Consider the following 13982-nt stretch of genomic DNA (forward strand, 5'->3'; position numbering starts at 1 on the left):
ACAGATGATCATTTTTTATTTTATTTCTAGTTGTGCTGCCTTCAACGATAATTCTTATTTTTTAGGTAGTTATGCTGTTTGTTTTTTTTTTTTTTTCTTTGCATAGCTCAAAGCCAGGCTGTATTTGTTTTTCTCAGAATCTTCTTTACCTGTTACCTTTCGTTTCTTATTTCCCCTTGGTTTCATTTGAAACAATTTTCTTTAGAAATGGAGAGTTAGGTGTATTGAAGCTCCTTGCTGCTTTGGGCAGTGCCATACAACCTGACTCACAGTATTTGAGTTTAAATACTTAAAGATTAATTGAATAAATGAATGAGAAATGTTAGTAATACCCTAATAGAGTGGAGTTGGAGACGAAATTGCTTCAGAAGAATCAAGATGAAGATTCTACAGAAACTGGAAGGGTTCCAGGCCTGGCTCATCATTTATTAGTGTGATCTTGGGAAGGTCATTGAACTTCTTTGAACTCTTTCCCCTCTTTTATGAGATGTGGTGATTGGGTTAGATTTCTGTGGTTCTTTAAAATCCAAGTTAACAATTTTGTGGTCTTGTCCTTTATGTGTACCCAACTTAACAGAGAATGGGAAAGCCAAAGACAGGGACAATATTCAAATAGTTTCATTCCTGTATTGTATGTAACAAACCAATTCTGATGTATAGAGCTACTAAATTAGTGGTATTTTCTTTTAACGTTAGGTGACAAACCATCCAGAAACGGTCTCTCAGTCATTAACTCCTCAACAGCAGCCACAGTACAACCTTCCCGAACGAGACAAACAACTACTTTTCTCAGAGTATAATTTTGAAGATCTCAGTGCCTCATTTCGGAGCCTTTATAAGTCAGTTTTTGAGCAGTCACTTAGTCAACAAGGTGAGTTTGTTTTCTTGGGGGTGGGGATTGTTTTATTGAAGTGTAATTGACATACATATCCTATTAGTTTCAAGTGGACTTTTTTAAAATACCTTTTTTGTAAAGTAAAGTTTTCTAAAAATTTAATTTATTTTTTAAATTTACATCCAAGTTAGTTAGCATATAGTGCAACAGTGATTTCAGGAGTAGATTCCTTTTTTTTTTTTTTTTTAATGTTTATTTATTTTTGAGAGAGAGACAGAGCATGAGTGGGGGAGGGGCAGAGAGCGAGGGAGACACAGAATCCCAAGCAGGCTCCAGGCTCCGAGCTGTCAGCACAGAGCTCAGTGTGGGGCTCAAACTCACAAACCGTGAGATTATGACCTGAGCTGAAGTCGGACGATTAACCGACTGAGCCACGCAGGCGCCCCCAGGAGTAGATTCCTTAATGCCCCTACCCATTTAGTCCATCCCCCCCCCACACAACCCCTCTGTTTGTTCTCCATATTTAAGAGTCTCTTATGTTTTGTCCCCCTCCCTGTTTTTTAATTACTTTTGCTTCCCTTCCCTTATGTTCATCTGTTTTGAAAAAAAATTTTTTTTTTTAACATTTATTTATTTTTGAGACCGAGAGAGACAGAGCATGAATGGGGGAGGGTCAGAGAGACGGAGACACAGAATCTGAAACAGGCTCCAGGCTCTGAGCTGTCAGCACAGAGCCCGACACGGGCTCAAACTCACGGACCGCGAGATCATGACCTGAGCCGAAGTCGGCCGCTTAACCGACTGAGCCACCCAGGCGCCCCTGTTCATCTGTTTTGTATCTTAAAGTCCTCATATGAGTGAAGTCATATGATACTGTTGTAAAGGAAATTTTTATTGAAAAATCTTTTTAAGGCTTATTTTCACATAGCAGCTGTTACATTTCTTTAATGGTTGAACAGTATCATCATGATCAAACTGAATATTCTTTGTGCCTTTACTGTGCCCTGTGTATATTTATATAATAGCACAAGAATGCAGATCAATTTCATCTTGCATACTTACTTCACTTCCTAGTGGTGTCCTGGAGGAGTGCTGTGTGAAGAGTTCTGACACTGCATCTGTGCCCTGTGGGGGAGGCTGCCATGGTTAATTAGTGTCTGGCATGTGAAGTGTTTGAGTGGTAAATGTTGCACTACAGGAATAGATGTGCCTTGCCTTTCTGTACCGTTATTAGCAAAGAGATAGCTGTTGGAATATGGTAGCACCAAGTTTGTAATTTAATGTGTGGCACTTATAAGTGAACACTATAGGATCACCATTTTATACAACACACTTAAATCATATTTTAGCAATAAAAGTGATTTTGGTTGAGATGCTCTGTTGGCATCTCAGTCAAATGCTAGATTGTTCTGTTATGTGTTACTGTCCTTTAGCTGCTGGTTTAATTTTAGTTAGAGTCATGTGATAGGATCAAGATGTTGCATTGTCCTTCCTCCATAAAATACTAGTCAGAAATTGTTGGGAACTCTACTATTAAAGTACTTTCTAATTGCTTCGTTTGACAAATTATTTCTGCCCCAACTCAGAGAGCGTACCTGTTCACAGCAGTGAATAAAATAGACAAAAATCCCTGTGTTTATAGTTTACATTTTAATGATTATCATTGTCAAATACTATGAAAGTTAGTTATTTGCATCAGTGAATATCAGTAACTTGTACAGGAAGTTGGTTTTTCTGGTTAAGGTAAGATTCATGTATTTTTCTCAAATTTTGTTTTAAATTTTCTTTCTAGAAAAGTGCAAAAGGGACTAATACAAGATTTTGCTAGCAGATCCAGCTGTGGTGATCATATTAGGAAAATACTGGCTTTGCCCTGCGTCGGGCTCTGTGCTGACAGCTCGGAGCCTGGAGCCTGCTTCAGATGATGTCTCTCTCTCTCTGTTCCTCCCCTGCTCACACTCTATCTGCCTCTCTCAAAAATAAATAAACATTAAAAAAAGAGAAATACTGGCTTTGAAATAGCAATGGCAAGAATTTCTGAAACCCCTAATGATATTTCATCACACTAAATTTTTTTTTTTAAACAATTTGGGATTGAAAATGGAATAGATCATATCTGGGTTCCCTTTTAAAATGGTAAGATGTTATTGGAAATAGATAATGAAGTAACTGCTTTATTTTATGTGACTGTAATAACCTTGTAGATTCCCTGTAAATAACAGTTCTTTCCAGGGCCAAGGCAAGAACTTAACTCTTCCGTGTATAAAATCTTAATTTATTAGGTTTTGAGGTTATCTTACAATGTACTCTAATGCAATTTTGCTATTAAAAAAAATTTAGTTTATTTTTTGAGAGAGAGAAAGAGCAGGGGAGGGGCAGAGAGAGAGAGAAGGAGAGAGAGAGAATCCCAAGCAGGCTCCCCACTGTCAGCACAGAACACAGTGCAGGGCTCGAACCCATGAACCGTGAGGTCATGACCTGAGCTGAATTGAGAGTCGGATGCTTAACCGACTGAGCCACCCAGGTGCCTCTAATGTAATTTTACTATTAATGGGGAGTATGAGAATAATACCACTTTTGTTTAAAAGGTTTGATTCTTTTACTGACTGGCACTACGCTTCAAGATTTTATTTTTCATTTAATAAAATTTTTCTTGTGTTTGGTTCAGTAAAATGTGTTATGTGCCATCCTTTGGGATCTGTAAGTAGCGTAGTCATGTAGAACAAAATATTGGAATAAGATTTCTTAAAATGAATGTGTACCTGCAAACCAAAAGTACATTATTTTTAACATTAGGTGCTTCTGGTCTAATCATCATTATCATCATAGCAGCTAACATTTACTGAGCTCATCTGCACCCTGCACTTGCACCATGGCATTTAATCCTCACGATTCTGTGAAATAGATATATCATACCCATCTATAATTGAGGTAATGGTGGCTTGCAGAGGTTAATAACTTTTCAAAGTTACCAAGCGTGCAGATGGCAGTACAGAGACTTGAATCCTTACTTTCCGGTGCTGTAAATTATGCAGTCTTAGTCCCTAAAGTGTACATGTCTCAAGAATACTCCATAAGCCAAATGAAGAAGCAGTGGAGGTGGCTGTTTTGTTTCTCTTAGTTTTAAGAATTCTAGCTACCTTTGACTTAAGAGTTTTTGGAGTAGTCAAAGAGTTCAGAAATAACAGGGCCTTATTTTCCTTTCCACCTCTGTCAAAGCCTTTGGTCTTCAGGCCTGTAGAGAACCATCCTGGACGTAACCCAACACCTTTCCCACTTTTCCCCTAACATTTACTCGGTCTTTCAAGACTTTATCTCAGATACTGCCTTTTTAAGGGAAAAAAAAAAAAAATTTTGCATTTATTTAGTTTTGAGAGACAGAGACAGAGCACACATGGGGGAGGGGTAGAGAGAGAAGGAGACACAGAATCCGAAGCAGGCTCCAGGCTCTGACCTGTCAGCACAGAGCCCGATGCGGGGCTTGAACCCATGAACCGTGGGATCATGACCTGAGCTGAAGTCGGATGCTTAACCAATGGAGCCACCCAGGCGCCCCTCAGATACTGCCTTTTTAAGGACAGCTTTTCCATATCCCAGCCCTTTCCTAACTGAATAGGCAAGAGGCAGAATTCCTGTGTGCCTTCTGTATACTTCTGCCTTAGTACTTACGTTATTGGACATAACCTCCTTGAGTGTCTGTCCTTCTTCTAGGCCATGGGCTACTTGAGGGCAGAGCCTGGTGTTTCTTAACTCTTCTCAGTGATTCCAGAGTCTGGTGTTCAGTGGATGTTCCATCAACACTTTTTAAACCGAACTGCATTGTTTCCTGAGGATGTGTACCTCTGCTCTGTAAACGTCTGTTTATTTTGTAAACGTCTGCCACAAAATACAACTGAAATCTGACCCTGAATGCTCTTGCTTCTCTGACTATGTCTAGGTTTGATGACCATCCCTTCCGAATCTTCCCAGCAGTCCCACACCTCGTGTCCATATCAGCACTCTCCTAGCAACACAGTGAGCTCTCATCCACACAGCAACCAGAGCAACCTGTCCAACAATCATGGCAGTGGCCTCAGCACCACGGGCAGTAATTCAGTCGCACAGGTCTCACTGCCTCACTCCCAGATGCATACACAGCCGTCTCCACACCCATCCCATCGACCACATGGTTTACCACAGCATCCACAGCGTCCCCAGCACCCGGCATCGCACCCGCAGCAACACAGCCAGCTCCAGCCCCCTCACCCCCAGCACCCCTCTCCACATCAACACGTACAGCACCATCCGAACCATCAACATCAGCCGTTAACACATCAGGCGCCGCCACCCCCACAACAGGTATCCTGTAATTCTGGTAAGTTGGTGTCTCCTGACTTGTGTTTGGCTAACTGTGAATTAGGATATGTTCTTTGTTATCTGGGGCTTATGTATATTTACTACCAAAACTCTTCTCTCTTTTCCTTTTGTGTTTCCTTGCTGTAATCCTGTAGTTGTAACGCATTGAATCCGTACATTGTATCAGATTTTTGTGATTAAAATTTATCGTGACATCATAGGCAGACTCAGTAACCTTGTAAGTTTTGGTTTTAACTCTTGTTTGTTCTCTGGAAAATAAGTGTTTTTGTGATCATTTGAAATAAGGATGGGATGCACAGTCTGTCTACAATCTATTGTGATTCAGTGTGGTATAGAAGAAAGTATAGATTTGTGTCAGAAAAACGTGTATTTGAGTCCTCATTATGGCTCTTATGATCTTTCATGTATTTCTCTTAGTCTTATTATTTTCTCATCTATAAATATGGAACTAAAGTACCCTGATATACAGTGTTGTTATGAGGATTGCATTGAGAATACAAATAGGAAATGCCTCGTCAGGTACCTAGCCTTTAAGTATTCAGAGAATGTTCCCACTCTTCCTTTCTTCACTTCTTCCTGCCAAGTATCTCATTTTAGAAAGATAGATTGCAAAGGAAGAAGACATTCTTCACATTCTCATTTTTAAAAAATCTATTGCTCTTAAGATAGGTCTTGATAGTTTCTGGTGACATGCTTAATTGACATTGCTTATAGACCAGGCATCTCTCTGTATTGCAGCACTCCCAAGGGGTGCCACAGACATAGACTACAAGGTGATTGGGGCCCTTTGGAGCTGTGCCAGAGTACAGATCCTTCCCTCAGCTTGCCTGGCTGCCCACTTAACCATCTAAATCACTGATGAGATTTCTGTTCTGGAGGGACAATTTCTAAGTGCTGGCCAGTGCTAGTTCTTATCAATTAGAAATTGATCATTATTTCAGGCAATTAAAAATCTGTTGAGGGGGAAGTAACCTTTAGATAGTGTATACTGTCTCTTATATTCTGACTTTGCTATAAAGTTTAAGTTTTTCTGAAATGGTTTCCTTTTTTACAAAGTAGAAAAAATATAATTTGGGGGGAGGGGAGAATTAAGGTACAGAAATGCATATCAGAGTACTTGAAACTTAGTAAGTTTCTTTTCATAATTTATTGTTTTCCCAGTTAATAACTAAGTAGGTTCTAGAATAAAGTTGAAAATTGGGTATAGTTCTTTCCTTGATGGAAGATCTCCTAAAACACCTTAAAATTATTTTTAAGTTTATGCCTAGAAAAAAAAGTATAAATATAGGCCTCTTTTGTAACTGTTAGTGTTAGTCACTATTGCCCACCTTTAAAAAAAATTTTTTTTATTGAACTTGTAATTCATGCACCATGTTACATTAGTTTTAGATGTACAACACAGTGATTCAACAACTCTACATGTTATGCTCTGTCCACAAGTATAGCTACCATCTGTCACTATACAATGCTGTTAAAATACCTACCACTGACTGTATTTCTTACGCTGTACCTTTCATACCTGTGATTTGTGTCATAATTAGAAGCCTGTACCTCCCACTCCTCTTCACCCATTTGGCACCCCCAACCTGTTTGTTCTGTGTTTTCAGATTCCACATATAAGTGAGATCTTAATGATATTTGACTTCCTCTGACTTTCTTCACTTACACTTGCCTACCTTTTAATGTCAGTGCACTCTTCAGAAAGTTAAGCTTGTTCTTAGTATGATTTTTTAAAGACACTTTAAAAAAATTATTGTATTTTATTTTAGAGAGCGCTAGTGGGGGAAAAGGGCAGAGAGTGAGGGATGGGGAGAGAATGAAAATCTTAACCAGGCTCTACACCCAGCATGGAGCCTGATGGGGGGCTTGATTCCATGACCCTGGGATCATACCCTGAGGTGAAATCAAGAGTCAAATGTTCAACTGAGCCACCCAGGCACCTTGTTTTTAATATGATTTTAAGGATTGACTAATGATTGTAGAGATTTGATACCAGTAGAAGTCTGATGCTCTGGTCTTTCTATTAAATCTAATGATTGCTAGGGCAGAAAAAAAGTACTATTACAGCTGAAAACACTCCATCATGTGGTCTTAGTCGCCTGTTATTATATCAGCAGTTGCTTGCAGGAGAAGGAAAGTAGCTGTTCACCTGGAGCTGTTAGGAATAAACATTTTGGCTGTGATAATAATCTCTTTGAATTAAAAATTTGTCATTTATAAGATGAGGCTAAGCAGGTTGTCTTAAATAGGGAAGGAATGGAAGAAACTAATAGTTGTTTGAGTTCCCACTATGTGGTAGGCAATTTAGATACATCATCTCATATTATCTTCCCAATTCAAGTATGAATTACCACATTTAGTAGATAGGAAAGTGTAACTCAAAAAAATTAAGTAGTTTGCTTGAGATCAGAGCTAATAAGTGGTAGAATTGGAATTTATTTTGTGGCTCTTCAGGACTTCAAAGATTGTAACACTAGTAATTCCAAAAGGACTAAAATCAGTAACCATTTACTGATTTGTAGAGCTTGTTTGCCTAGCCACTCTCTTGCAGAGATTGCTTTGCGTTGCCAAGTCAGCATTTATTATAGGTTATGGACTTGAAAGTCTGATGGACTTGAATGTTTGTGCCTCAGTTAGGGCATTATTTTTCCCCAACAAATTTCTCGCTAAATTAAGAGTTGCCTAAGGGCAGAGTCATGTTGTCTCTGGTTCATTGTTTATTTGAAACAAAAGTCCATAATTGGCAGGTTTTTGTAAACCAAGTAACCAGTAGTTGATAGAGAGTTATCCGTGTTACGGCAAAAAAATCCTTTTTACTAGTTCTTACCTTTATCCATCCAGGGATGATTGCGATAACAGAATAATTTGTGCAGCAGTCACTGAAGGGAGGATTTTCTTCCTCTGCTCAGTACTGTCTCATTGAGGGTAGTTCTTGCCCCATGCCCCTGAGTAGTGATCACTTTGCTGACATACAAACTGTGGAGTCTTAACCCTCCTGATGATGTCACATCAGAGCGCACTGTTCCTGACTAGAAATGCCCTGGTTTGGATTCATCAGCATTTCTTAGGTCTCAACCCTTTCTTTTGCTACTTTGCCAGGAGGACTGTATTAAGACATTTCTCTCTCCTAAGGTTGCCTTGTAAGAAATTTGTCTACTTGCTATACAATCTCATTTACCTCCCTAAGTCACTTAAGTCAGTGCTTTAAGTTATACTGTGTTGCTTCTAAATGGGAACCTACCTCTGAGTTACAAAGAACATATCTCTTAATGTCATAACAAGACAGGAAAATGAACTTCATATAGTGGCGAGGGCAGATGTATTATTGATTTATATGACCTGTAGTGCCTGGCCATTCATTTGTACTGTACAGATGTAAAGAGCACTAATCAAGTTTGACATTTTAAGGTGATAGGGCTATTTGTGAGCTGTCAGACTAGAGCTTAGAAGCACCAGGTTCAAGTTTTGGATTCATCATGGTGACCTTGCTAAGTTATGCCATCTCTCTGGGTTCATTTTCTTTTTATTTATGGAACGAAGGGGAATAAGACCCCTCTTCCTGTTTCACAGAGATGACTGCCCCCAGAAATACATGATATTAATGTGTGCAAATCCATTTGTAAAACTGGATAGGAATCTGCCAGTGTCAGGAATAAGCCCAGCTCATTATCTTCCCCTACCCTATACTTCACACTCACTATTCAAGACTTATAGTGTTGTCAATATTATTTTTATAGGTGTTTCGAATGATTGGTATGCAACACTTGATATGCTAAAAGAAAGTTGTCGAATTGCCAGCAGTGTTAATTGGTCAGATGTAGACCTTTCACAGTTCCAAGGTGAGTATTGGGTCTTTTTGACATATAACCAAATACACATGATCCTGTTTTCTCTCATAGATACAAGTTTCGTTGTGGTAGAAATAGAGGTCTTCTTTTTTTTTTTATTATTATTTTTTTAACGTTTATTTATTTTTGAGACAGAGAGAGACAGAGCATGAACGGGGGAGGGCCAGAGAGAGAGAGGGAGACACAGAATCTGAAGCAGGCTCCAGGCTCTGAGTTGTCAGCACAGAGCCCGACGCGGGGCTCGAACTCATGGACCGTGAGATCATGACCTGAGCCAAAGTCGGCCGCTTAATCGACTGAGCCACCCAGGCACCCCAGATATCTTCTTATCTAGTGTTTCTTTTGCAGTTGGAGTATGCTTAAAAATTCTGCAAAATTCATAATTAAGTCTTTTAGTCAGTTGATATAGCAGAGGGTCAGACAAGAGTTCTGAAAGAAGTTTGGCCACATTTAGAATAATTAGGCTTTGAATAATTTTTAAATGTCATTTTGCATTGCATGGGAAAATCACTACCAGTGGAAATCTTGAGGGCTAAAAAAAAATTGTGTCTTGTTATTTTCATTGGGATATTTGTAGAACAACCTATGCTAACTGTATTTCTAATGCTTTTCTCATAGGTTTGATGGAGAGTATGAGACAGGCAGATCTCAAGAACTGGTCTTTGGATCAGGTTCAGTTTGCTGATCTCTGTTCTTCTCTTAACCAATTCTTTACACAAACTGGCCTTATCCACTCACAGAGTAATGTTCAGCAAAACGTCTGTCATGGTGCCATGCATCCAGCAAAACCTTCCCAACACATTGGAACAGGTATGGATTTAATTATCTTCTCGATTTTCTCTCTTTATTTGTGTGAAATTCAGTAAGTGAGGTAACTTGGTATGTTACCTGGTATATTAATGGTGACAATGATCTGTTTGCATCTTTTTATTTTTAAGAAATGAAATGAACTCAAATAATATATGTATTTAAGGTATATTTTAGAAAAATTGAGATAAAGAGACTATATTTTTCTGTCATGATTTCTATGATTCTTTTGTTTACAACTGACTTTCCTTTGTGATCTTTTAAGTTCTCAAACAAGAATTAAATGTTTTAGATACATTTTTATAAGAATATAGTTATGAAGTTATATCGGTTTAAATGTGTATAGACTTGCAAAGAAAATCAGCATGTCTAATTTTATATATCTTCCAAGAATGTTAAGATTTAAATTTCAAAGTTTACTTGAAGAGCACATAATGGTAAATAGTCTCAGTATTTTACTCTTGACTCAAAATTTGTGCTCTGTAGTTTTCATCTCACTTTCTTTTCTCGTTACCTTTGTAGCCATCTCTGATTACAATGCCTTCCCTTTTCTCAAGTTTCTGTTCTGTAGGTGTTTAATATCCAAGTTCTTTCTTCATTTTAATTTCTTTCCACCTTTTATCTCTTAAGTTGACTTTCTGTTTGTTATTTTGGTTTTATATTTGATGCATTTTTAAAAAGTTCTCTCATTTTATTTACTTATTTTGAGAGAGACAGAGACAGCATGAGTGGGGGAGGGGCAGAGAGAGAGAGAATCCAAAGCAGACTCTGTGCTGTCTGCACAAAGCCCAGTGCAGGACTTGAACTTACCAAACCGTGAGACTATGACCTGAGCTGAAACCAGGAGTTGGATGCTTAACCGACTGAGGCATCCAGGTGCCGCCAAAAGTCCTTTCTTTTCTATCCTGAGTGGCTTTCTTCAACCATTATCCTAGCAAATTTCACATATTTGGTCTTTACATATTCTCAAGATTCCCAGATCTTTCTTTTCCTGAAATCTTTATTTATGTGTCTTTTGGTAGAAATCTTCCATCATCTGTGCTTCTTCCACTTGAATAGCTTACCTAACGTGAAACCCTCAGTGGCTATTTGATTTTGATGACTTACTCATTTCATAAATTATATCCAAGAACCTCATTCAGTGCTTGCCATATACCTGAATTTGTTGAGTGCCCTCTATGTGCCTGACAACTAAGCTTCATGTTTTGATAACTCTTTAGCTCATTCCTGTCTGTGTCTTTCTCTGTCACTTCGTTTTTGGTATCTTCCTGATATATACTCTATGAAAAACATTTTTTATTGTAAAATATAATGTAAAATTCACCATCCCAGTCATCCTTAAATGTATAGTTCAGTGGCGTTAAATATATTCATAGCGTGCAACTGTCCCCACCATCCATCTCCATAACTCTTTTCATCTTGTAAAGTGGATGATATTCTGTACTCATTAAACAATACATCCCCCGCCCCCCATTCTAACCATCCCTCAACCCCCTGCCAAGGCCCTGGAAGCCACTATTCTACTTTCTGTTTCTGATTTTTGACTACTCTAAGTACTTCATGTAAGTGAAATACAGTATTTGTCTTTTTGTGACTGGCTTATTTCACTTCACATCTCTTCATCCATGTTGTGGCACATGTTAGAATTTCCTTCCTTTTTATGGCTGTGTACTAGTGCACTTTATGTGTATACCACATTTGCTTATCCACTCATCTGTTGATGAACACTTAGGATGCTTTCATGTTTTAGCTGTTGTGAATAATGTTGCTGTGAACATGAGTGTACTGATATTTTTTCAAGGCCCGGCTTTCAGTTCTTTTGGGTGTATATCCATATCTGGAATTCCTGGATCTTGTGGTAATTCTGTTTCTTTTCTTTTTTTTTTTAAATATGAAATTTATTGTCGAGTTGGTTCCCATACAACACCCAGTGCTCATTCCAACAGGTGCCCTCCTCAATGCCCATCACCCACCTTCCCCTCCCTCCCACCCCCCCCAATCAACCCTCAGTTTATTCTCAGTTTTTAAATTTTTTTTTTTTTTAACGTTTATTTTTGAGACAGAGAGAGACAGAGCACGAATGGGGGAGGGGCAGAGAGAGAGGGAGACACAGAATCTGAAGCAGGCTCCAGGCTCTGAGCCATCAGCCCAGAGCCCAACGGGGTCTCGAACTCACGGACCGCGAGATCGTGACCTGAGCTGAAGTCGGACGCCCAACCGACTGAGCCACCCAGGCGCCCCTATTCTCAGTTTTTAAGAGTCTCTTATGGTTTGGCTCTCTCCCTCTCTAACTTTTTTTTTCCCTTCCCCTCTGCCATGGTCTTCTGTTAAGTTTCTCAGGATCCATGTAAGAGTGAAAACATACGTATCTTTCTATGTATGACTTATTTCACTTAGCATAACATTCTCCGGTTCCATCCGTGTTGCTACAAAAGGTCATATTTCTTTCTTTCTCATTGCCAAGTAGTATTCCATTGTGTATGTAAACCACAATTTTTCTTTATCCATTCATCAGTTGATGGACATTTAGGCTCTTTCCATAATTTGGCTATTGTTGAAAGTGCTGCTATAAACATTGAGGTACAAGTGCCCCTATGCATCAGCACTCCTGTATCCCTTGGGTAATTCCTAGCAGTGCTATTGCTGGGTCATAGGGTAGATCTATTTTCAATTTTTTGAGGAACCTCCACACTGTTTTCCAGAGTGGCTGCACCAGTTTGCATTCTCACCAACAATGCAAGAGGGTTCCCGTTTCTCCACATCCTCTCCAGCATCTATAGTCTCCTGATTTGTTCATTTTAGCCACTCTGACCAGTGTGAGGTGGTATCTCAGTGTGGTTTTGATTTGTATTTCCCTCATGAGGAGTGACGTTGAGCATCTTTTCATGTGCCTGTTGGCCATCTGGATGTCTTCTTTAGAGAAGTGTCTATTCATGTTTTCTGCCCATTTCTTCACTGGATTATTTGTGTTTCGGGTGTGGAGTTTGGTGAGTTCTTTACAGACTTTGGATACTAGCTCTTTGTCTGATATGTCATTTGCAAATATTTTCTCCCATTCCGTTGGTTGCCTTTTAGTTTTGTTGATTGTTTCCTTTGCAGTGCAGAAGCTTTTTATCTTGATGAGGTCCCAATAGTTCATTTTTGCTTTTAATTCCCTTGCCTTTGGAGATGTGTCAAGTAAGAAATTGCTGCGGCTGAGGCCAGAGAGGTTTTTTCCTGCTTTCTCCTCTAGGGTTTTGATGGTTTCCTGTCTCACATTCAGGTCCTTTATCTATTTTGAGTTTATTTTTGTGAATGGTGTAAGAAAGTGGTCTAGTTTCATTCTTCTGCATGTTGCTGTCCAATTCTCCCAGCACCATTTGTTAAAGAGACTGTCTTTTTTCCATTGGATATTCTTTCCTGTTTTGTCAAAGATTAGTTGGCCATACTTTTGTGGGTCCAATTCTGGAGTCTCTATTACATTCCATTGGTCTATGTGTCTGTTTTTGTGCCAGTACCATGCTGTCTTGATGATTACAGCTTTGTAGTAGAGGCTAAAGTCTGGGATTGTGGTGCCTCCCGCTTTGGTCTTCTTCTTCAATATCACTTGGGCTATTCGGGGTCTTTTGTGGTTCCATACAAATTTTAGGATTGCTTGTTCTAGCTTCAAGAAGAATGGTGAAATTTTGATGGGGATTGCATTGAATGTGTAGATAGCTTTGGGTAGTATTATTTTAACTATTTACATTTTAACTATTCTTTTTAACTATTCTTTTTAACTATTTACATTTTAACTATTCTTCCAATCCATGAGCATGGAATGTTTTTCCATTTCTTTGTATCTTCTTCAATTTCCTTCATAAGCTTTCTATAGTTTTCAGCATACAGATCTTTTACATCTTTGGTTAGATTTATTCCTAGGTATTTTATGATTCTTGGTGCAATTGTGAATGGGATCAGTTTCTTTATTTGTCTTTCTGTTGCTGCATCATTACTGTATAAGAATGCAACTGATTTCTGTACATTAATTTTGTATCCTGCAACTTTGCTGAATTCATGTATCAGTTCTAGCAGACTTTTGGTGGAGTCTGTCGGGTTTTCCATGTATACATGTCATCTGCAAAAAGTGAGAGCTTGACTTCATCTTTGCCAATTTT

At 38.8% G+C, this 13982-nt stretch overlaps 1 protein-coding gene across 4 annotated transcripts in view; it reads left to right on the plus strand.

The window, feature by feature from the left end:
- Positions 1–13982, plus strand: part of FOXJ3 (forkhead box J3) — a 147312-nt gene that overhangs the window by 120217 nt on the left and 13113 nt on the right. For all 4 annotated transcript variants that reach the window (XM_060626158.2, XM_060626159.3, XM_060626157.3 and 1 more), the window contains 4 exons: positions 697–871; positions 4773–5189; positions 8929–9030; positions 9658–9849. In XM_060626158.2, the coding sequence (XP_060482141.1) occupies positions 697–871; positions 4773–5189; positions 8929–9030; positions 9658–9849 (886 nt within the window). The remainder of the gene's footprint in view (positions 1–696; positions 872–4772; positions 5190–8928; positions 9031–9657; positions 9850–13982) is intronic.

The sequence above is a fragment of the Panthera onca genome, chromosome C1 (genome assembly GCF_046562875.1).
Source record: "Panthera onca isolate mPanOnc1 chromosome C1, mPanOnc1 haplotype 2, whole genome shotgun sequence".
NCBI classification, from domain to species: domain Eukaryota; kingdom Metazoa; phylum Chordata; class Mammalia; order Carnivora; family Felidae; genus Panthera; species Panthera onca.